This window comes from Pezoporus occidentalis, unplaced genomic scaffold, assembly GCF_034315485.1.
Source record: "Pezoporus occidentalis ecotype Australia unplaced genomic scaffold, CSIRO_AGI_Poc_V1 ctg17, whole genome shotgun sequence".
Lineage (NCBI taxonomy): Eukaryota > Metazoa > Chordata > Aves > Psittaciformes > Psittacidae > Pezoporus > Pezoporus occidentalis.
This window is the reverse complement of record NW_026913531.1, coordinates 4,531,655-4,555,516: the sequence shown is the minus strand read 5'-3', so window position 1 is coordinate 4,555,516 and position 23,862 is coordinate 4,531,655. Positions and strand designations below refer to the sequence as shown.

Here is a 23,862-nt window from a genome sequence, read left to right as displayed (position 1 = left end):
CTGCAGTGCAGAACTCGGGGTGTAGAGAGTGCCTGCACTGGTCTGGTGAGGGGAGGGTGCACAGTGGGCAGGGCTGCACTCGGTGCTCCCTGGTGGAGGTGCTCCTGCAGCAGGGGCTGAGCTGCGGGATGCTGTTAATAGACTGCGAGATGTCAGGGAAGCTGAGAGGAAGCAGGAATGCTTGCACCTGGCCCAAACTGTGCAGGGGCCTCAAGCTTCCCCTCTAGCTCATGAAGGAAAGAAGGAGGCCGTTAACCCTGCAAGCTGGGAATTAGAGACAAAAAAAAAAAAAAAAAACAAAAAAAAAAAAAAAAGAAGGAAAAGGACAACCAAAAGCAAGGGGCTTCCCCCTAAATCCCCTGTCCCCACACAGAACCGCTTTGCTGTCCTGCAGGGGACTAATGAGGAAGCGCACTCAAGCCAGAAGCCGCCGGCTGGTGCACGGCTAAGAAGATCTCTACTGGTGCCGCTAGGAAAAAGCGGCGGGTCGTAGTAGTAGGGGACTCTACTTTGAAAGGGACAGAAGCACTTGTCTGCCGGCCAGACCCCATCTCAAGGGAGGTGTGTTGCCTACCGGGGGCACGGATCAGGGATGTGGCAGAGAGGCTGCCTGCTCCAGGAAGTCCCACGGACTATTACCCACTCCTGGTGATACATGTGGGTGCTAGGGACACAGATAGTAGTAGCCTGGGGAGCATAAAGAAGGACTACAGAGCCCTGGGAGAGGTGGTTAGGGGCTCTGGAGCTCAGGTGGTCTTTTCATCAATTCTCCAGGGTACAGGGGAGGACCTAAAAAAAGGTGGGAGGATTGGCCAGGTTAATAAATGGTTAAAAGGGTGGTGTCATAGCCAGGGGTTTGGGTGTCTTGAACACAGGACCGAAGTTTGTAGGCCAGGTCTAGTGGGGGCTGGTGGAGCTGCTCTGATAAAGAAGGGAAAGAGCAGTTTTGGTAGGAGGCTTGCCAGACTGGTCAAGGCGGCTTTAAACTAGATGTGTTGGGGGAGGAGGGCATCATTCCATTCCAACACACCCAGTCAGCTGCCAGAACCTATAATAAATGCTTAGAGCAATGTAGAGATATCCCAGCTGCTCCAGCCAATGAGCCCGCTTCAGTTGGAGCTCGGCTCAGATGCCTCTATACAAATGCCTATAGCACGGGGAACAAACAAGAGGAATTAGAGATGTGTGCACATCTACAGGAGTATGATATAATAGGCATCACAGAAACATGGTGGGCAGACCGCCTGATCAAGGAGAACCTGCGGATGAAGCACTCCATAGACAGATAGGAAAAGCCTCACACTCGCAGGCCCTTGTTCTCATGGGTGACTTCAACCACCCTGACATCTGTTGGAAGGACGGTGAGGCTGGGCACAAGCAATCCAGGAGGTTCCTCGATTGTGTGGAAGACAACTTCCTTCTGCAAGTAATAGAGGAGCCGACAATGAGAGGGGCCATGCTTCACCTCGTGCTCACCAACAGGGAAGGGCTCGTTAGAATGTCCAGCTGGAGACCAGTAACGAGTGGTATCCCTCAGGGATCGGTGTTGGGACCGGTCTTGTTCACTGACATGGACAGTGGGATTGAGTGCGCCCTCAGCAAGTCTGCCAATGACACCAAGCTGTGTGGTTCGGTTGATAGGCTGGAGGGAAGGAATGCCATCCAGAGGGACCTTGACACACTTGTGAGGTGGGCTGATGCCAACCTCATGAGGTTTAACCATGCCAGGTGCAAGGTCCTACACCTGGGTGGGAGCAATCCCAGACACAGCTACAGGTTGTGCAGAGAAAAGATTCAGAGCAGCCCTGCGGAGAAGGACTTGGGGTTGGTTGATGAGAAAATGAACATGAGCCAGCAGTGTGTGCTTGCTGCCCAGAAAGCCAACCTGGGCTGCATCAAAAGGAGTGTGACCAGCAGGTCGAAGGAGGTAATCCTGCCCCTTTACTCTGCTCTTGTGAGACCTCACCTGGAGTATTGTGTGCAGTTCTGGTGTCCTCAACATAAAAAGGACATGGAACTGTTGGAACAAGTCCAGAGAAGGGCCACGAGGATGATCAGGGGACTGGAGCACCTCCTGTATGAAGACAGGCTGAGAAAGTTGGGGCTGTTCAGCCTGGAGAAGAGAAGGCTGCGTGGAGACCTCATAGCAGCCTTCCAGTATCTGAAAGGGGCCTATAGGGATGCTGGGGAGGGACTCTTCATTAGAGACTGTAGTGACAGGACAAGGGGTAACGGGTTTAAACTTAAACAGGGCAAGTTTAGGTTGGATATAAGAAGGAAATTCTTTCCTGTTAGGGTGGTGAGGCACTGGAATGGGTTGCCCAGGGAAGTTGTGAATGCTCCATCCCTGGCAGTGTTCAAGGCCAGGTTGGACGAGGCCTTGGGTGATATGATTTAGCATTAGGTGTCCCTGCCCATGGCAGGGGGGTTGGAACTAGATGATCTTAAGGTCCTTTCCAACCCTAACGATTCTATGATTCTATGATTCTATGACATTTACTTCTAAAGACATTTTAGCATCTTCTAGCACAGACATCTCTCAAAACTCTCCATGTACATGAAACCCTTGTAGGTTTGCATTAGCTAGAGAGTAGGAAATTAGTTTTCCAGAGAGTGCCTTGGTTTTGCCCTAACATTCTCATTTGCAGCTGCAAAATGTACAATATAGCAGGAATTCACGTTCTGCCCTGTCACCAACTGCTGTCTTTTATGAGGCTTCTGCATTTATCATTGTGAGAAACAAAGCAGAAACACCCATGAAACACTTCCTATTTTTAGTCCTAATCAGTACTCTTTAATGCTTAGAACAAGTTCAACAAGCTGAAAATTATTACAGGAAACCTCTTGGAACCAAAAAGACCATAACATTAAACAGAAAACTAAAACCTAACAAGCACCCTACAACCTTTGAGTGAGGTAAAAACCCTATGATCACATTTTCCATCCTGAACTGAAGCCTATTTAGAAAGGCACAAGCAGCTTTCTGCTATCAGAGCTACACATCATACAAATGCCTGAAAGCAAGCCAAAATGTGCATTATAGGCCAAGACACTCCCTTCCACTATCTACTAACCCAGTAATAAATCCTTTTCTCCTACAGAGAAAAACCTGCAGCCAGTGAAAGCTGTCAAGAGATCAATACTGGCTTTTTGCTGTTTTCCTGAAGGTAATTTGGGTAATATGCATGTTGGGTGTTTTTTTTAACTGCTTAACCCTACCAATTGGCTTGTTACCATTTTTAACACACTGTGCTGTTGTAACACCTTTGTTAAAGCATAAAAATCATCATGAATTCTCTTACATCCCATGTTTAAAATGATCTCTAATTGAAAAAGTGTGCAGTTTCTTTCACCTAGACCCCACCAATACACGAAGTGTATCTGAAGAAAAGATAATACAGTATAAGTAAATGTTAAATTATTTAAGAAATTATGAATTGACTTATACCATCTCATAATCTCAGCATTGCAAGTACTGTGCTATACCAGAAAAGCTATACCACGTACTTCATTTGCACCCTGACATCTTACAAAAACAGAGCCGTATAAGATCGTTCTTACATAACAGGCACTATTTGTTCAGCTGGAACCAAAAAGACTGCAGGAACAACTGAGATAGGAACTCTGCACACATGCCCTGAACTTTTTACAGGACACAAGAGAATGTTCTACCTATAAATGGGAATGAAAAAGAATGAAATATGAAATTCTACTCTCACATTATTAAAAGTGTGCTTTTAAATCTTTTTTTTTTTAACTAAATTAAAATACAGTGATTTAACATGTAGGATTTTTGAGGATTTCTACTGCAAACAGTAGAAGATTAAATTACACTGACAGAGCAAGACACAACTATCCCTTGTTACTGGCAAGATGCAGTTAAAGGGAAGCAGTAAAATAGCAGTAAAACTGGCAGGGAAGCATAGGAACACACTCACATATCAATACATACACCAACCGTAACTTCCCCACTCCCTGCAAGAATAAAATTTCCATTTTAACAAATATACTGGACTCAGAAGCCACTGAGAGAAAAACCCAGTAGAATAAAAACATTTACAAAACCTCAGTATACTAGATTCATCTAAACTACTTGAATTTACTTTCAAGACTGGTCTTCTAGAAGACACGTCACTGCCTTAGAATTTATAGACTTATTTTTTCACGTGACCACCCTAAAATTCAAAAACCCACACTGCTAATCTTTGGTTTTGCTTGTTCTTTATGACAGATTGTTTTGCTTGCCCTCTTCTGTCTCATTAGGACTAAACCCAAAAGACCAGATGATCTTTTAGACACCTTCAACATACCTACAAGAAAATTTTTCCCATATACCCAAATATTAAGGTAACGCAGCAATTAAAACCTTTATATTATTTATAATATAAAGTTCTAGCAAGGCAATTCATGACAGCTGTTTGAAACTTTTATCCTAAGGAAAAGATGGTCAGAATTTGTAGAAACTACAAGTACAGGTTTTATCACTTTAACATTACAGAATCTAAAGTAGTACTCTAGTCTGCTATAAGTAATCATATAAAGCTGTACAAATACAAGAACCCTTTCTCCAACCACAACGCTGTGCCTCATGCTATAATAACAGAGCAGGCATGCAATTTCTTTTTTCCAATAAAGCTACAGGGCATTTTTCCAGAAGAAGAACGAATTTGGAATCTTATTAGAAAGACTTCCAATTAAAAATCACCAATTAAAGGAAGATTGCCTCAAGCACTTAGTCTCTAAAACTGCTTGTCAGAGAAATGTGTCAGCTCTAATGAAAGCAATTAGTAACTGAAGATTTTAGACCACTACTTCTGTGTACAAAAAGACTGTTGCAAAGGTTTTGAGGCACCTACCTTAAACTACAGAAACAGTACAGTATTTTATTGACACTCAGAAGTCACAGTTCAGTAGTGCAATTAATTGTCTGTGGTTACTACTTACAGTAGCAGACAATGAACGTTATTCTACGACAAAACACCCCCAAACTTCAAGTTACCTTTAATCAGAATGGCTAACAAATAAAAATCTAAGTAAATTGTACAAATCTGTAGAAAACATGAGCTTCAGGATAAAAGTCTCACAATTTGTCAGCCTTAAGGACAGTTTTCTACACCAAGCTTGAGGTCATAATCAAGTTGTGCTGGCTGTGCAGCCATTTTAACATGGTTGAGGACTTTGATTTAAAGTTGCACACATTCTTAGATTTGGTTCAAGCTGATGTTATATTAGCACAAGAAAGCATTTCACAGTAGCTCAGTATCTGCAACCTGAAACAGGTAGTAGCATTAGGAAACATGAGTTTCTAAAGAAAACACACATGGTATGGAGAGCTGAGATTCAGAAGTGAGGTGGTGTAGTTTTTGTAACTGCCTTAGAAACCTGTATTTTTACTATTTGTTAAAGTCAGATTTTCTTAACAAAAAGAACAGAAAAGCAACTTCAGTCTAGAGGCATGACATATGTAGATAGTTCTAATCCATTCCATAAAACCTGCTTTTAAAAGAACAGTTTCCTTAAACATGAAATAGCTGTCATCTCCAGGCACACTGGATTGCTATTGTTCACCCCAACACCTTTGCAAACACTATTAGCACAGAAGCCAAAAGCAACATGGAAGCAGGGTCTCCTCTCTGTTCTCAGCCCAAAAATGTGAGGCTTATTTAGCTAAGGCTGGAGAATATATTAACAAGATGAGAAAAGAGTTGCACTGCTACTATCCTATTTCAAGGTAATTCCTTTGAGGATGAAAACTAGTTTCTAGAAAAGTCAAGCCAACATCCATCATAAATACTAAGCTCACTTCAACTATTTAGAAGAACTGCATTAAACATTTAATAAAACATTAAATTTCTACTGTAATTACAATACCCAAGAAAGTTGTTTAAGAAATTGAGCCTAATTCCTTAAGGTGGATAACTGACAATCTTCAGTGAACTCTGAACTGATTCCTACCCCTGTGAGCATGAAAAGTTCATATACAGACACAGCCAAGGTGAATTACCTATAACCTAGTGTTATGCGGTTAATACATACGTCTTCAAAGACTGGAAATACAGTTAACAAATGTATCTAAAGTTTGTATGAAATGGAATTTGCAAAATCTTGAGGAAGAACTATAAAGCTAATTTCACTGGAATTGATACATATCATGAAATTACCTACTGCTTTTCAGAAAAGTGGTGTCTAAAAATGCACGCAATTACACCCTGTCACCTCTCAGCTAGAGCATACTTTATGGAGTTGCTTACATTTCCCTCACTTAAGAAACTGGTAAAGCACAGGAAATTTTGCAGACTACTGTAAGCCAATTTTGAGGAAAGTCATTTACCAAAGGAATGCAACTTAGTAAACTAAATTGCACACATTTTTAAAGCAATAAAATAATTACCATCAGGACAGAAAGCAATGTTTAATGGAGACAGCAATTTAAAATTTTTGATTAGTTTAGTTACCATTATATGTAGGCTATATCATCTAGGCATTACCTCATACTCCTAACATGAAAAAATACTATTATACTGTATACAAAAAAGGATATCATTCCAAAACCAGAAGAACCATGTCACGTACATCCAGAATTTTGTTGCCAAGTATATTCCAAGAGGCAGTGCACTGTGCATGGAGTGATCAAAGAATGACCTGCAAAATAGGAACAATTTCACATCAGTTTCAACTTATAAAGCCTGAAGTACTGCTTCTGAAAAACACTTCCTGTTAAAATGTGTACCATATAGGATATTGGAAAATATACCATAAAAAACATTTTCCTCAATGTTAAAGTTCATGAGAAATTCCTGTTTTCAACCTGTCCAGCTGACTGAAAGTTATTTAATTAAAATTCACATACTTACTTTTGAAGTGAATGTCAAGAACTGGAAAGAAGTAGAACAAGCAAATACCATGATAAACTACACTGTGAAAGCAGTTAGAAACCTGTGAGATTCCTCGCCTAAATGGCCAGTGGTTGCAAATTGCACTTATTTACAAGATTTCAGTGCTAAAGATAGTTTGGAAGCCCATACAATGAAAACTACATATTAAATTACTTCAGTAAGAAAAAAAGCTTAAGAGACCTTGCTGTTACCAACACATAATTGAAATATTTCAGATTCTTGAATGTTTTCTTTCTGTGTACACTTGCCAATAGAAAGTCGGAAAAAAAAACAGATGAATTCATTTCCCATATCACTAGATTTTCCCAGTTTAAAAACAGAATGTTGCTACTTTAATTTGGAAAAAAAAAAGAAAAAATAAAAAATGAAGCCATCAGAAATATTTTCACCTTCTTATATCTTACATCTTCAAGACTATTCTCAATAATACTGAATATAGTTGAGATAAGCTAGGTGAGCAACCAGATTACTCCATATTCAAGAAAAAATTGCTAGACATGTCAAAAGTCACACTCTAACCTTCTCAGCTCCTTGAAATAAAACTTCTTCTGTCATCTGCCTAAATATCTTTACACTGAAGCATTTTACTGTTTTTGGTGGTGCCCTCAGGGCTGCCATAGACAAAGGTGTGCACAGAATAGTTTCCATTTCACTCCTGCAGTAACTGCCATCTCTAATGGAAGTTCCTTAGGTCATTTGAGAAAATCCTATAAAGATAAGCTAAGATGGTGAGTAGTAAATGAATATACATTTGGACCCACAGTAGTTACTTAGCAGAAATCTTTCTTTCAGTGATCTCTGTGCAGGTGTGTGTGTGTGTGCGTGAAAGGAACAGGGAGGAAAAAATAGCTAAGCAGGTTAGCTAAAATTCCACCAGGAAAGGAAATACTACTAGAATAATAGTTTCATTCAAACTTAGGCTTAGTGAAAAACTCCTCAAAAAGTATTTATACTAAACATTAAGCAAATGATAAGACAAAGTAAGTATGTTAATCATGAATGTGTGTCAAGTAGGCAAAAAACACAAAACTTGACAAAAACATGGATCCTGAGAAACTTGGAAGGAATTTTGTCCTTGCTTCGTGCAGGAGGTGTAGTTGAGGATTTGCATTGCCAAATTGTTTGTGGGAGAAGGTCAGCAAATTGCACAGCCTCAGAGATGTCAAAAACATAGAACAGATCATTTCCAAGGTCCTGCAGAGGGAAAAACTTGATGACACCCCCCCCACCCTGGTGTATCAAGTTCACTAAAATTCTATGAACTTGGTCTAAGGAAGAGATACATTTTCCTTTCCTCTTTAAACAGAAAGGAAGGAGAAATAAGCAGTTCTAATAAACATGACATTCAATGACAGAAACGCAAAAAGCTCATAAATATGAAGATATAACAGGTTTCTATACATATAACACATGACAACAAAAAGCAGAGGCTAGATAGTCTACAGATCTTGGAAATCCACTGGAGCATGCCTGCATGAGTATGTGTGTGTACATGTACACATAGATGCATTTAAAGTAAACTCAAATACAACTAAAATTCTTTATGATCAGGTAACATGTTGAAAATGTTATTAGAAAGCAGCCTTTTTCTTTAGTTACCCCTTTCCACTCTCTGACTTAATTTCTCTCTACAAGGAACTTTTGATGCCTTTGGGTATTTAAATGCTAACAAAAAATAGGCTGTAATAGCACACTTGCTCTTATCTTTTTTTATTCCTTTTCTAGTAACTTTCCCTGACTGCTTTCTGCAGAATTCATGCTGATAACTCTTTGTGGACATTCAGCACCCTCCTCTGGATAATGACTGAATTTCTGTTCTGCTTTTAGCTTCTGTTAGCTCAGTGGCATTCCCCCAAGGTAATTTCATGGCTATTTGCAAGACAACAGAGCATTACAAAGCGCTAAAGTCACACAAGATCTTTCCCAGAAATAGCAATGAAGAAAAAAAAAAGAACAAAAGATTAATGTTGAATGTTGAAATAACACACACAAAAAAGAAATTTAAGATTATTTAAACAATAGAGATGCCAGCAAAACATTTCTTGTGTGCACACACTAAACAGCATCCTGATAAAACACTTACTTTGAAAGAAACTGCACCATAGCCCAAACTCCACCATACATCAGCCCTTTAATGAGCCAAGAATCAATGTCTAGGTCTGCTATAAACCCAACCAGCCAAATAACTAGGAAAGGAGTTCCCAGCATCACCTTCTGACGGAATTCCTATATAGAAACAAATATCAGTAAGCAACTCTATTTTCAGGAAGAGATTATAAAATAATATTCTATAATACACAGGACAGCCACAAAAAACCAAGAAATTTTCAGGAAGCTTGACACAGAGGGAGGAAAATTCATAGATTTCTCATTTCCTATATTTACATACCTCCAATGAGTGTGCAAGAAAAAATTTTATAATGATTCAATGATTTGTTTATTTTAGAAGAATTGTCTTCTAAAGACATTGATGTTAATTCAGAATAAAGACAATGGTAGCTCTTCTTTAAAAATCTGTCAAAGTGTATAAACTACTACAAGGCACGTGGTAATCTCAGTGAACTTTCAAGACTGTTATTACGTAACTAATAGATAAAAGTTATACTGAAGCATCTATGAAGAAAGATAGGAGCTTTTTGTCTTATATTATGTGGGTACAATTCCTGATGAAAGCACTGAACTCTTCCAGATACTCATAGCACAGTCACAAAGTCCATGTACACACAACACAGTGCACAAACCACTTAAAATTAATAATCACTGCATTATTATATTACCACAGGGTTAAAGCACAGGATGTAGCCAGTGCTTTAATAATTAGGATGCAATGTATCTTTAAATTATGAAGTTGTAACAAGTCAGTGATAGCAATACTTAACATCCAGCACAACACTGCCTGGTAAGTAAATATTAACTCTACATAAGTTATCAAACTATAGACAGGTAGACAGTTCTTCATGCCAGAGCAATTGTTATCCTTTATCCCATCATTTCTTTCCTCCTCCTATCTGTAGTATAAAATAATAACCTCCGAAGAAAAAAGGCCTCCACATTAGCAATTACATTATACTATTGACTGCTTCTTTCATCCACACAAAAGGATACATAATTAGAGAGGAGACCAGAGTTCAGGGTATCAAAAACGCTTTTCTCCTTAGATGCTTAAGAGTCAGCTTTGTGAAAGTGTTGGCTGTTCCCTACAGTACCTGACCACTTGGTACTTCCCTAACATTTAGCTAGCACAAAAAATTAAAGGTAAACTGTGTGGAGGATTAGGGTTTTCTTCCCTTCTGCATTGAATAAAGCTTTTTTTTCTTTCGCAATTACTCTTGCTATAACAAAAACACATTTTCTGAAACTGAAATGTGGAGACAGCACACTACTGAACTGCTTACCTTAAACAAATACACACTCCCCCTAACCAACAGCAGCAGTAATACTGATTTACATAAGCGTTAGACCACTTCTTACCTTATCAGCTTTTAGTTTTCTCAGAAAGGATGGACTGTCATATCCCTTTGCCTGTCTTGCTTCCTGTAGGTGATTTATCATCCAAACGTTTTTCCTCTGTTTTGCAAGATCAAGCGGTGATTCTCCCTGCCAGAGGTACAAAAGCGGGAAACATCTAATTTAAAAATAAAATGCATTCAGAGCACTTCTGAAACAGAAGATTGGCAAGCAAAAATAATACATTTTAAATCAGTTTGAGATACATTCTGGCATACTTTTTGCTCTGCAGCTTACTTGATACGAAACATCATTCATTCCTTTTGGTCTTTTTCACTCTCTCATAACTGTACATGCGTGGACAAGTGGAGTATAAAACATGTGATCATGACAATATATATGTCCTGATATAGCATTAATTGTTGCCTTAGGTATAACACATCTATATTTCACTGGTTTACACACAGTCTACTAGTCTGTAAATGAAAGACTGTGCATCCTGCATCCCCCTCAGCTATTGACAGGCAGCAGAAATCAAGCAAAGAATAAGAACTCGTGACCCACTGGATCATGGAAACTCTCACAGTCTAAAGGCCAACTTCTCAGTTAATTCTCTGCCTTTCTGGCAGAGTGAAGTTACTAGTATCATGGAATGTTTCTATAAGGAATTTTTCCCACAAGCTTAATGTCTTTATATTCATCTCTGTTACTGAAGTCCTAGGAAGAAAATGAGAAAGAATAAGCTGATTGCTCATTTCCAACTTATTCCAAAACTCTAAGCTTTTATGCTTAGCTTGCGCTCCACGTACTTTGGGTGCTAAACTTTCTCCTTCCCTACTTTCAGAGAGGACCAACAGACAGAGCAAAAGAGACACAAAGAGAGAGATACAGGGGCCAAAGATGCCTACCAAACTGATTTGTTGTTTTTAAAACATTTAGGAAGAGAGCTAAATGAATGTTATTGACTGGGTTTAAAATTATAGAGGAGGCAAGAGACAACCAATTTCAGGTACCTCCAGCTTCAGTTTTGCATTTGACTCCTCCTCTCTTCTACTGGAGTTAACTCCCCTCCTAAACAAACCATTCATGGAGGCTTGAAAAATGGCTGAATCCTCCATCGCTCGGCCCCCTCCTAAAAAAAAAGTGAGACAGGTACCAGAAACTGAAATTACCCAGAAAGGGCAATAATTACTATAGACAGAAGAGATCTCAAAGATTAAAAAGTACAGTTAGCTACCTATATCCCATAGAAAGACAATGGGAATTGAGTACTTAACTGTCATTTTTGCCTTTGAAATCTTGCTCCAAATCTCTAAAAGGAGAGTAAACAGCATGGACTACAGTTTATGAGCTGAAGCTTCTTGCTAAAATATGATCTTGCACTCCTGTGCAAGACGTTTAACTAGGAAAAAATAATTAAAAATTACCTTTTGACTTAACTTGGCTTCAAATTTATTTAGCCAGATGTTTAAGAAACAGATTAAGTTAACTCCATTCTCAGCAGAAATGCCTGAAATCAAGCTATGGTCCTGCTTCATCACAAATTTAATAGAAGTTTGAGTTGCTCTGGAAAACTTCAGAGATGCTTCTGGTTTAATATCACCGTATATATCTAGACTGTAAAGATTACCTGTGGACAAGCAATCCCCTCTGGGAGTTGATCTCCCAAGTAAATCCTGAAGTTGTCTTGTGGTCCCGCTGAGCATCCCTTCCACTAGAGGGCCATGAGACACCTAGGAACTGCCTAAATAAAAAGATTGAGGGAGCTTTCAAGTCTTTTGACTGTGCTTCTCATCACCTTGCCATTTTAATAATTTCCTTGTTTTCACAGGGGTGGTGGATGGGTGACTCACTTAGAAAGGAGGAAAAAAAAAAATAAAAACAATAAAAACTGGGGAACTTAATCTAGTTATAAACTTGATTTGCCACGAAGCAATAAGGCTTCAGTAGCATTTATTTGAAGAGTTTAGCCAGAAAGAATAATCTGAAGCTATTACCATAGGGAACTTTACATATAGACTTCAATGGACAAGCCTACAGATACACTGATTAATCAAGAAATTACATCTGAAGTCCATTCAATTTATAAAAGAGAAAAACATAAACTCTTCCTTCAACTGTAAAAGCTCTTTTAGGTCTCTATCACTCTAGTAAAAAAAGGAGCATCTGCTTATATTTAAGTAAAATTTGCAGCTTCCCAATGACCCTCAGTGATAAACTGACTCCCTGTGAAATCCTGTGTCTTCATCTGCCCAATCCATCATCTACTGGGGTGGCAAGATAATTTTGTTAACAAAAAAATAAACTAATTAAAAAACCACTCTATTTTGACAACTGAAAAGCTGGTTCCAACTCTAACTCTAATCCAGTTCTCAAAAAGGAAAAAGTTATCTTATACCAAGAGAAAAGTATTATTTCCATGTACAGCATATTATAAAGATTTTAAATAACACAAAGAGGACAAAACCCACTGCTTGTATCAAGTTTTATTCTAGAATGAGAGTGCTATTGTCATACACTTGCCAAACTGTCATGCAAAGCAAGAGAGTACCTTACTGAGATGACTGGTTCCAATTTGTTCCAAAACCTAGGTGGCCAGCACTATATGACTTTCTAACACAGACTAACTTGAGTTGGGAACAACACAGTCAAAGCTCGCACCTAATATTTGAGCCAAAAAATTATGATCATTACCACAACTCTTAGTCAATTCTATGGGCTAGCTGAGAAAACGCCCTCACTAGATAGTGCTGCAGAAATCTGGAAGTGACTGCATCAGAAAGGAGCCTTTCACTATTCCTTTCGTTTCTGGGGAAACATGAGCCAGATACCTAACAACTGTTTTTTTGGCTTAAAGAAAACTTTTTTGCTGGACAGTCCAAGGTGAAACACAAAACTGAGTTTTTCAAGAACTGAAACACAGAACTGAATTCTTTTCTACATACCTAGAAAAATCAACCAAATTCAGAAGTTTCCTACATGTTTACAATCACTCAAATCAGCATCTGCTACAAAATCACTGGCAGGATGGCAAAACTAACACTGCTAGAATGATTTCTATCCTCTGAAGATCCTAAGAAATCTGGGAAGGCATGCAAGGAACCTAGACTCCACCGCAGAAGGCAGGCTGTGGTTAATGAAACCAGGCACATGTCTTCTGACATGACTGGAAAGGTATCATGATCCAGCAGGTTCAAAACCTAATTTTCTCCTGACTGCTGCTGTCTGTCAATAAAGAAGGAAAGACCATGAAATGCTTCAGGCTAGCAAATACATTTTTATTTGGCCAAACATGTAAATTTTTATTATGGGTTTTACAAGTCCACAAATGTAGGTAAGGTGATACCTTTAAAACTCTAACACACTAATCAGTCTGCCAAGGGAAGCAAGGTATGACACTGATTTTTGTTTTCCACAAAAATACCTTAATTTTTACCATTAGGTGGCATAGAAAAAAGCTTTTCAACAGTTTACAAGAAGTGAAGCTAGCAGCATAATTCATCCTCAGGATTGACCTTACAGACCAGGAAAAACTATTATATATTCACATCAGTACATGCAAGAGGCTAGTTGATTTGTTTTAAACATTGTGAAAAGCCATGTGATTGCATTTAATACTTTGTAAGTATAGATTTACAGATGCATTTTTCAGCATAACCACTCCATACGTAACAGTCATTAAGTGGAAAATACAAATACTGGAAGAGAAATTGAGAATTCTTTTTCTAAAACTGAATTCTTCTCTGACACCACAGAATAAGCATCCTGGGTGGTAAAGTGCACCTAATATGATACAGAGAAGGGTCTGGAAGCAATGGACACAAGTAAATTCAATAAGCGCATCTTGCACTGTTGGAGAAACTATTATAGACACCAAGTCTATGGCATAAATTCAAACAGCTGCTTGGCTGGTCTAACATATGGTAGGGATTGGCTCTGATAGTGCTGCATCTAGATTCAGCATTAAGAGATTCTGGTAGAGTAATCAGGCAGCTCAAAGTATTTTCAGGCCTCCAACTTCCTTACTGACACTGGGAGATGTCTCTCATCTCACTCCAATAGTCAGCCCAGAACTCCACCAGAAGATATTCTGTCAGATTTCCAATTTCACATCCAAATGGGTGGGTCTTCATGCATGCACTGTAACTGCACACCCTGATCCCGTATATTTGTACATAACCATTGCTAAATTATTTACACAACTACTTTCGAGGGTGCAGATTTAGTTTTTATGCATCACTGTTAGGAAAAACGGACTCCCAAATTAAACATCAGTGGCATAGCTTTTGCTCCATCTTCACAACCCCACTATACCCACAATAATAATCTTGGGATTTATCATAGACTCGGTTATCTCTGTCTCAAACCACTTACAACAAAAAACAGACCAAGTGTTTACCTTTATGTTTTGAGCATCAACATTAGCTCCAGCTTCTAACAGAAGACTAATAACTGTTGTATTTCCTGCTAGCACAGCCCAGTGCAATGCTGTGTTTTTGTGGTACTTGTCTCCAAGATTAACAGAAACATTAAATGTAAGTAGTAATCGGGTTGGATCCACACTAGAAAAGAAAATTCTTGTTAGATCAACAGAAGATGATCTCAAATACATACGATCTCACTGTTAACGAATTTGATTTCTATAAAGGACATCAATTAGGCACACTATGTAATACAATGTGACATTTTTCACTGATGATTATGAATGGCTCAGATTTCCTTCCCACCAAAGAGCAACCACAATTCTGTTGACATTTAAAGGAGCTCAGTAAGACAGCTTGTTCTGGGATGTCATGAAACACATTTGTTACATAATTCTGTTTTCATGTTTACCAAAATCTAACAGTATTAACAGATTCGTAAAATCATGCACATGATTATATACTTGGCAGACAACAACTTAAGTTCAAAACATGTTAGATTTCCACTTCACATTCCAAAAGATGGAAAATAAAACAGGATGATAATGTTGGTAATGACATGCATTCATAAAAGCTAGCCTCTCAAGAACTGATTGAAATAGGCCCTTCGGAGCAAGAATTTAATTCAGATAAATCTGCTCTTTGGAGAAGTGTTATTTTACACCAACTTTTTCCAGTCACCTCTAAAGGAAGATGTACTTTGTAAACTAAAAGTTCATATTAGTATTTCGGCATGATATCCACTCTCTCCAATTTATTTTACTGTTACTGTACTGGTTTTGTCTAGGATTGAGTTAATCTTCATAATAGCACCTAAGGTGTTGTTTTGAATTTGTGAGCAAAACAGCATTGATAACACATGAATGTTTTAGCTCTTGCTGGCCAGGGCTTACATAGTGTCAGGGCCTTTTCTGTTCCTCATCCTGCCCCACCAGCAGCATGTAGGCTGGGGGTAGGCAAGAAGCTGGAAGGGGACACAGCCAGGACAGCTGACCCCACCTGACCAACGTCATGCTCAGCAATAAAAGCTAAGGAAAGAAGGAGGAAGGGAAAGGACATTTGGAGTTATGGCATCTGCCTTCCCAAGTAACCATTACAGGTGAGGGAGCCCTGCTGTCCTGCAAATGGCTAAGCATCTCCCTGCCAATGGGGAATAGTGAATGAATTCATTTTGCTTTGCTTGGGCATACAGCTTTTCCTTCTGCTATTAAACTGTCTTTATCTCAACCCACAAGTTCTCACTTTTACTCTTCTGATTCTCCTCCTCAGACCACTGAGCGGGAGTGAGGAACTGGCTGTGTAGGGCTAAGCTGCCTAATAAGGTTAACTCACAATGATCATAAATGAAGTGGCAATTGTGGAAAACAACACTGACTACTTAAACAAAAAAACAAAAAACAAAAACGACCAACAAACCAAACCAAACCAGAACTTTCAAAAAAAAAAATCAAACACAGTCACTCCTGTAAGCCACTTAATTAACATCAAGAGAAAGTAAGAAATGCAGTGAGATACTACCTATGTGTTCTGTAAGCTGCCCACATTAAAGGTGTCATTCCATTTTGATCCATCATATCTACATCCTAAGAAAGGAAGAAAAAAAGTACTTTGGTGAGATAAGTAAGCATGCTCAAGATCCAGTAGCTACAAGGCTTGCAGTGAGAAGCAGTATTTTAAGACTAGCCAACTGAATTGGAGAAAAACTGGCAAGCTTTTAGTATATAATAAAATGAGGGATTTAGAAAATGAAAACAGACATTAACACCACCACTGCAAAAACATAACCATTCCAAACTATTTTGGAAATGAAGGAACAGTCATGCTGTGTAAGACTAGCCATTTCTACCTTACTATTAATCTTCAGCATAACAGATATACAGACAGGGTACTGTTGTACTCAAAAACAGGAGAAAATTAAAAACATGCACCAATATTTAATAAAATACTTGATAAATCAGCATAAATACCATGGGCTGAATCTTATATCCTACTGAATGGTAGCTGCATCTATTTTTCCACTTGCAAAGCAATTTTCCCTAGTTCACTCAGTTCCAAAGATATTTACAGATCTGGGCATCAAGTTAAAGGATGCCAGAAAATTTTTAAGTTTAAACAAAAGCCATTAATAAAAACAACAGACACAGAAATAAAACTGACCTAGAATCAAGTGGTGAGTAATCCTGTAGCTAAAATATATATATAAAAAAAAAAAACATTTAACAGAACATAGCCATAGAATGACAAAACAGCACCATACAGACAATTCCTTTTGATCCATCACAAAGGATCTAATACCTACAGCAGTTTTTCCTTTCATAGACCCCTGCGCCTCACTAATTTGGAAACTGGTAATCCCTAAATACACTGGAGACAGATAAAACTCTCAAGCATATTTGGGCAAGTTCCAAAGACCACCACTAACAAAATCACTCTAAACTACCTTAGTGCAAGATCTGAACAGTTTTCTTAGAGGCAATACAGCTATGCCAGTAATTTCTATGCTGCTCCCCTTAGTCCTTACAAGGAAAATTAGGTTGAAAGTGTCTGAATAAAGTCTTTTGCTACAGAAACTACTGACAGAAACCCAGAAAGTGGATGATGTTGCTTTCTATCACTCCAGAACCTTCTCTGCTCCAGTAGTCTACCAAATACACAGCACCCTGGGATCCCCGCTCATGGTGCTGATAGCCTGACCCAGACAGATGTTTTCCAGGAAATCCAATTCAGTTCTTCCAAAAAATTGCTTTTGAAATTCCCTGGCCTGCAGATAACTTAACATTTCTGGGGTTTTACTCTGGTGTTTAATTAAAAAGAAATAATAAATTTTAAAAGCGCTTGATGAAGAGGAAAGAGAACCACTGCTTTATCGTACTATTTGCTCAGATGAGAGTTACATGCATTAAGATCAGGATCCAAGTTCGCTTGCCCCAGTACATGTATAGAGTAGATCCTTTTGAGCCTACTAACACAGCACAACCAGCACTCCCTTTAACCTCCTGTTGTTGAGATCATGAAGGAAATTAGAACTGCAGCCTAGCTTCAAGTTCATTCATTTTTGAGAAGCACAACTTTGATTTGCAGGTCACACTGTGGAGAACAATATTTTGAAGATTGTAGAAATTACTGTAACATGAACAATGACTCCTTTGTCTTCACATTTCATAAAGAAAAGCAATTCTTCATAACAGCTGGGATCTGACTGCCCAGATATAAGCAGAATCATTCCTTTAGTGATTCCACCTGACTAATCAAAACTACACTTTGCAGACTAGGTGACAGTCAGCTAAAAGAAAAATAATCCATGAGCTCCAGACTACTCCCTGCACACAATTTACCCAGGCAGGCTACAGCCATTACTCATATTAAGCTATACGATGGGCTCAGGCAGATTCCTTTTCAAAGGAACTTTAACTAGAGGCAAAGCAGCTAAGACTGACTTGCATACTGTTGTAGAGATGTAACAAAGCTGACATAGTTGTGGATAGCAGACTTGTGCTCTAACAAACCTCTCATCAAAAAAGCTTCATTATTTTGCCAGATCATTACTGCACCCACACAATAAGTGGGACATTTCAGAATGGAAGCTCTTTTGCTACTTTTTGCCAAAGGGCTGAGGCAAAAATGTAAACTTTCAGCAGCAGGTACATATTAGGAGACTGTTCTGCTCCGGTGTGTATCAACAAGCATTTTTGCATCAATTTCTTGTTTAATTCTCAGTGACAGGTCAATCTGATAATGCCCATGGAGGGTTGTATTTACGCTGTTAGAACACAGTATGAGCATTGGAAGAACCTAAGATTTCAACAATAAGTGATACAATGAACAAAAATTGCACATCCTGCTGCCCTGTGTATGTATTTCAAGCATGAACTCTGTGGACCACAACTGACAAATTCTTTCACTTATTTCTGAAATAGAACAACTCTGGTTCTGAAAGAGAGCAACTTTGCATATGCAAAGACTTAATCCTAGGACACTAGTACAAGATTCCACAAAAAGCTTTTTGAGAGGCAAAAACATAGGGGAGAAAGAGCTTCCTGCATGGAAAGGAGCTGTAGTAGCTATTCTGCCACTTAACACTACTTTCTGAAAGCAGTGTAGCTGACAAGGTAGGATTCTGAATAGCAGCTAGAGATCAGAGCAGCATTTAGGCTTACCAGGACATTTAACAAGCAACAGTCAAACCAGTACTGTGATACAATATGGCCTTTTTAAAAGCACAAAAAGCATCAAGATTCCACTTAGAAGTGCATTAAATTGCCCAAGAAGGGACCAGGAATTTGATCCTCTTTAGAACCATTACTGGTTAGTTCACAAAACGCAGACCTTCACAGAAAGACCCATCGCGTCCTTGTTCAGAATCCTATCTCCGTAAGGAAAAGATCCCTTTCACATGGACTGTTGCCCAGGGAAAGGGAAACAGACTTCTAAAGAGACAACATATTTAAGAGCATGTAGTAAAGGAGATTTATAAAGAAGGGAGATGTAAGGCTGAAAACGCTTCCTAATTTAGGAAAAACATGTGCTAGTTATTCACTAGAAGGAGAGATTTTGTAGGATTCTTGTGGAATGAACAGGCAGGCAGCTCATCAAGCAAGGCTCAGAACTGACACAGAACTAACACACAACTGACATATCTTGTTCTTTCAAACAACAAAAACTCTGTTCTGAATACTATAGGTCATGAAAAGCAGAATTTTGATAATCATGAGGAAGAAACATGACTAGACTTGTAATTCTGTAAGTGATGTGCTGTAGGTTGGGTCTAAGACATACGCATTTGATTCAATGTCTTAATACTCGCCTGAGCCTGATGGAGAGAACAGTATTTAGTGCCAACAGAGCTAACAGTGCTTAGAAGCAGCTCTCACAGGCTGCACCACCAAAGTCGCCAAGGCTGCTGCTACTACACTGGCGTCTCCCAATCTAGATGCCCAGCTAATCCTAGGCCATAGCTCAGAAGAAAGCTTCATGTAGTTTGGGACAGTAGTTAACATATAAAATTGCAATTCTGAGAATAATTTAAAAAAATACATACTTCATGATTACCTGATAAAGTATGAGTACAAAATAGTTAAACTATAACTTTAGCTACAGAATATTTCTTACAACCTGACTTTACCCTACTAGTAACTGTCATGTGTGACTGAGGTTCTCTCACACACGCCATGGAATACAAACACATTATTCAACCACCCGATATACCACATCCATATCTTAGCTTATTCTGGGGTGACATATTTGCATATGCCCCTGATATATCTGGCATTTTAAGTAGTGTAGGTAGCATGAACAAGTAAATGCAAGCATCAATTTGGAACATTTCTAAGTGCTTTCAAGCTCTTTTCAGTTTTTCTTTCTGGCATTTTTTCTAAAATAATCATTTTACCTAAACCTGAGCTGTGCTACAGGTTCTGTTACTTGCTATCTGATTATATTTATGTCATGTACTTGCCCCAGGCTTGATTTTGAACCAGGAAAACCTACTGACACAAACATGAGCAAATTATGACATAGCCAAGTACTGGGCTCTCAAAATTCAGTAAAAGACATAACTAAATAAAAAGCAACAGCTATTGGCTACTGTTGCCTCTTGGCCAAGTAGTACTTGCTGGCACTGAAAGTGGGCTCACTTCTAACCAAGGCCAGAGGGCATCTGACCAAGAGTTCTTCCCCTCCAGAAGGTCAAGGACTGGACTCAAGCCTCAGACTGGAAATTTTACCATTGGCTGCTGCAGCCCAGGAAGCCAGTGAAGCAGCAACACTGAAGTGGGTTCCAGCACTGTCTCAAAAAGGGACAGAAGCAATTAGGAGCAATTGCTTAATCCACCAGTCAGTTCTCTACAGAGTTAGGAAAGCTGGCTCTCCTCTGAGCATGCAGCTCCACAAAGGCATTAGGATCAGAACTAACGAAGCACAACAGCCTACACTGACATTTATTTTGACATTTATGTAGTTGTCATTTATCACACAGGTACTACTATTAAGGTTCAGAACTAGGGCAAGCCTGGTCTCTATAAAGATAAATGGCAAAAATAATTTGCAAGTAGCATATAGGGTAAGCCCACATAAGCAAAAGTCACAGCATCACAAAGGAGGTAAAAATATGTAAAAACGAATAAAAAGTAGAATCATGTATTTCCCATAGCTTCTACAGAAACCACGTTGTTTCTGCAGTTGTGTAGTATAGCTAAAGAACCGAGTTATGGGATCGTTATTACAATGCTCTTAAAAGTATTATATTTAAAACATACTATATTTTAAATATACAAATCAATACATAATATCAAAGTTGAATTTTTTGAAGTGCTTCCAAAAGTTATTGTTAAAATTAATTCAAGCTTACAGCATACAAAGGATACCAAAATCATACTTGATAATATTTGGTGATTTTAATAAAAATCATCATTTTAAAAGCTATTGATAAGGAGAGCTCTTTCCAAGAGAACAAGTTTTAAATTTTAAAGCAAGTTTTGTGTGTTTATGTATGTACACATGTAAAGACACACAGCTTCTTTTGGACTGAAGTATTATATGCTCAGATAAACAGGACAAATCTGTACATAAACATGAGGACAAACAAACACAGGAAGATTTCATAATCACAGTAGAACATTTTAAAGTCCATTTATACTTGATTAATGCTATGCTTTAAACAAGTTCACACCTGTTACGCAAGTTACTTTGTTATACATCTGCAAGATTTTTCTGGTAACGTAAAACCCACATACAATTACATGTAATTTGAGTGCAAAACACAAAACTTGTTCCTGATGGAAAATGTACCTGTCCCTTTGCTATCAGGTAAGCAACAATCGAAGTATGTCCGAACTGGGCAGCCAAATGAATACAGCTACATCCTTCTCCATCAATTAGCGACGGATCTGCCCCATATTTCATCAGCTGTACAACCATGGATAAGTGACCCTGTCTAAAGGTAACAAAACATAAAAAACAAACAACTGACTAATGATACACAGAAAAACTATTAAAATTTGAATATTTGAATACAACAAATATATTTAGCAGTTACTATACTGCCAGAGCTCACGCACTTCAACTCATACTTTGAAAACAATTGTCATGATCCAATTCTTGCAACTGAGTAAGCAAACTCATTCATACGAGCCAATTCTGTGCAGCCAATGCATTCATCACATGCAATTTACCCAAGTGTTGTATAGCAACAAAAAAAAAAAAAGGTGTAAGTTTAGAAATCTAGTTTACAAATCTGTCTACTCCAACTTGTTCCAATCCACATATGAAACCTGCTATTTTAAGAGATGTCAAATTGGCTATATACTCTCACTTTTTGTGGGGCATATGGTTTATCTTTCTAGTATTGAAAACAGTAGTGAAATAAAAATAGGAAGGAAAAAAGGAAAACCCAAGGCCTACACTTCCTCCACACTACATTAAAAGCTTAAGCATCTTTTTGGCATAATGAGCACTGGCATATCCTTCTTGTAGACAAGGTACCTAACTTTCTGACATGAGCAAAAAGACCTTTTCAGTCTGTCAGAAGCAGCTTCAGACACTGCTTCACAGAACAACAGACTACAGCCATGAACACCAGGAAATTTAATCAACCTTTTGTGCTATTAACACAGAGAGTGATCTGTAACAAAAAGAAATATACAAGCTAAAATCTTTAAGGGAGGCTAAAAACCAAATCCTCGTCTTTAGTAAACAAATTACTTAGACACATTAAATGTATTAAAAGCTAATTTTCTAAGTCTCCTTTTGCAGTCTACAGTAATAATTTAATATTAATATGGACAGTGTTCTTCTGTATCCTATTTCTAGGTGGCTGTGTGAAGGTGCAGCTACTACTCACGGCTGTCTTCATTTTTCCCAGCCATTAATTATTCTCTGACCATCTTCTGCATCATGATTTTTACGTGCATCTTAAATTCCATACATGTAATAGAACACTGCAAGGACAATGTCACACAAAAATCATCCCAAGCCCCATTTGCACAAGAGCTGCTGAACAAATGACAAAAGACTGACAAAAATAAAATCTCCGGAGTAAGAATAAGCCAAGGTGACTATACACTCTAATTTTACTTTACTCCTTTCCTATCACAGTAATTAACTTCCTTTACATCAGAAAAAGATTAGACAAAAACTGAACTATATACTGAAAGCTTCTGCAGCTCAACCATACTACATACACGGTGTGCCCAGTTAACAATGATGGACTTAATTCTTGTACAGCGTGTTACCTCTGTATACAGCAATTTCATAAATTGATCAATAGCATATTCCAAATTAAACACATGAAAAGAAAATTCCAGAAGATTTTTCAGCACCTTGTTGCCCAGTGAAGTGGGGTCGAATTTAAATCTCCTCCAAGCTGATCAACGATAGCACCTTTTGATATATAGTATCTGGAATAGCAGAAATAGTAAACATTATTGTTTGCCTTGGTTAAATATAGAGGATACACAGTAAGCACATCTGACATTATGCAAAACAGGAAGATAAAGATCAAAAGAGCAGAACCTTTCCTTGCTTTGATATAACATCCTTTTCTATACATCATGCATATACATTTAACATTTTACCTTTCTGATGCAGGTTGAGAGAGTAGGGATACTTTCTACCGCGTTACTGTGTTTTAAACATGCTATTTCCTAGTTTGGTTCTAAGGTAAAACAGAATAATTGCTACGTAAGTATGTTAGTACAATCTGTGCTACCACAGAAATATTTAATAAAATTGATTCTTCTAAAATATTCAGCGGTTGCTGCATTAAAAAGAATTACTGGTACAAGAACATGATGCTAAAAGACTATTGTATTTAGAGTATTTAGAGAATTCTGGCTAAATGGCAAAATTCCATACAATTCAGCTTGCAGCATATATCACCTCTGGAATGGCCCTGCCAAAGTCATTGTTCCAAGAACTTAAGTTACACATCTAGCCAAGTGCTAAGGTTTTCACATACTTCTAATTTATTATTAATCAAAGGAAAAAATGAGTATTTAAGATACACTTCTAAATGATGGGCTAGAAATTATTTTTCTCTCAAGAACATTTATAAAAAATACAAGCTACCTGTATTAACAAAGCAAATTACCCATATTTAACCA

The 23,862-nt window shown here is 38.2% G+C and overlaps 1 protein-coding gene across 1 annotated transcript in view; it reads right to left on the bottom strand.

Moving 5' to 3' along the window:
* The window catches only part of ZDHHC17 (zinc finger DHHC-type palmitoyltransferase 17), a 73,701-nt gene that overhangs the window by 19,447 nt on the left and 30,392 nt on the right, over positions 1-23,862 (bottom strand). The window contains exons 4-10 of the mRNA XM_062613796.1: positions 23,080-23,157; positions 21,551-21,695; positions 16,283-16,347; positions 14,743-14,905; positions 10,368-10,493; positions 8,980-9,122; positions 6,542-6,642 (exon numbers count right to left, since the gene is read on the bottom strand). Coding sequence (XP_062469780.1) covers positions 6,542-6,642; positions 8,980-9,122; positions 10,368-10,493; positions 14,743-14,905; positions 16,283-16,347; positions 21,551-21,695; positions 23,080-23,157 — 821 coding nt within the window. The remainder of the gene's footprint in view (positions 1-6,541; positions 6,643-8,979; positions 9,123-10,367; positions 10,494-14,742; positions 14,906-16,282; positions 16,348-21,550; positions 21,696-23,079; positions 23,158-23,862) is intronic.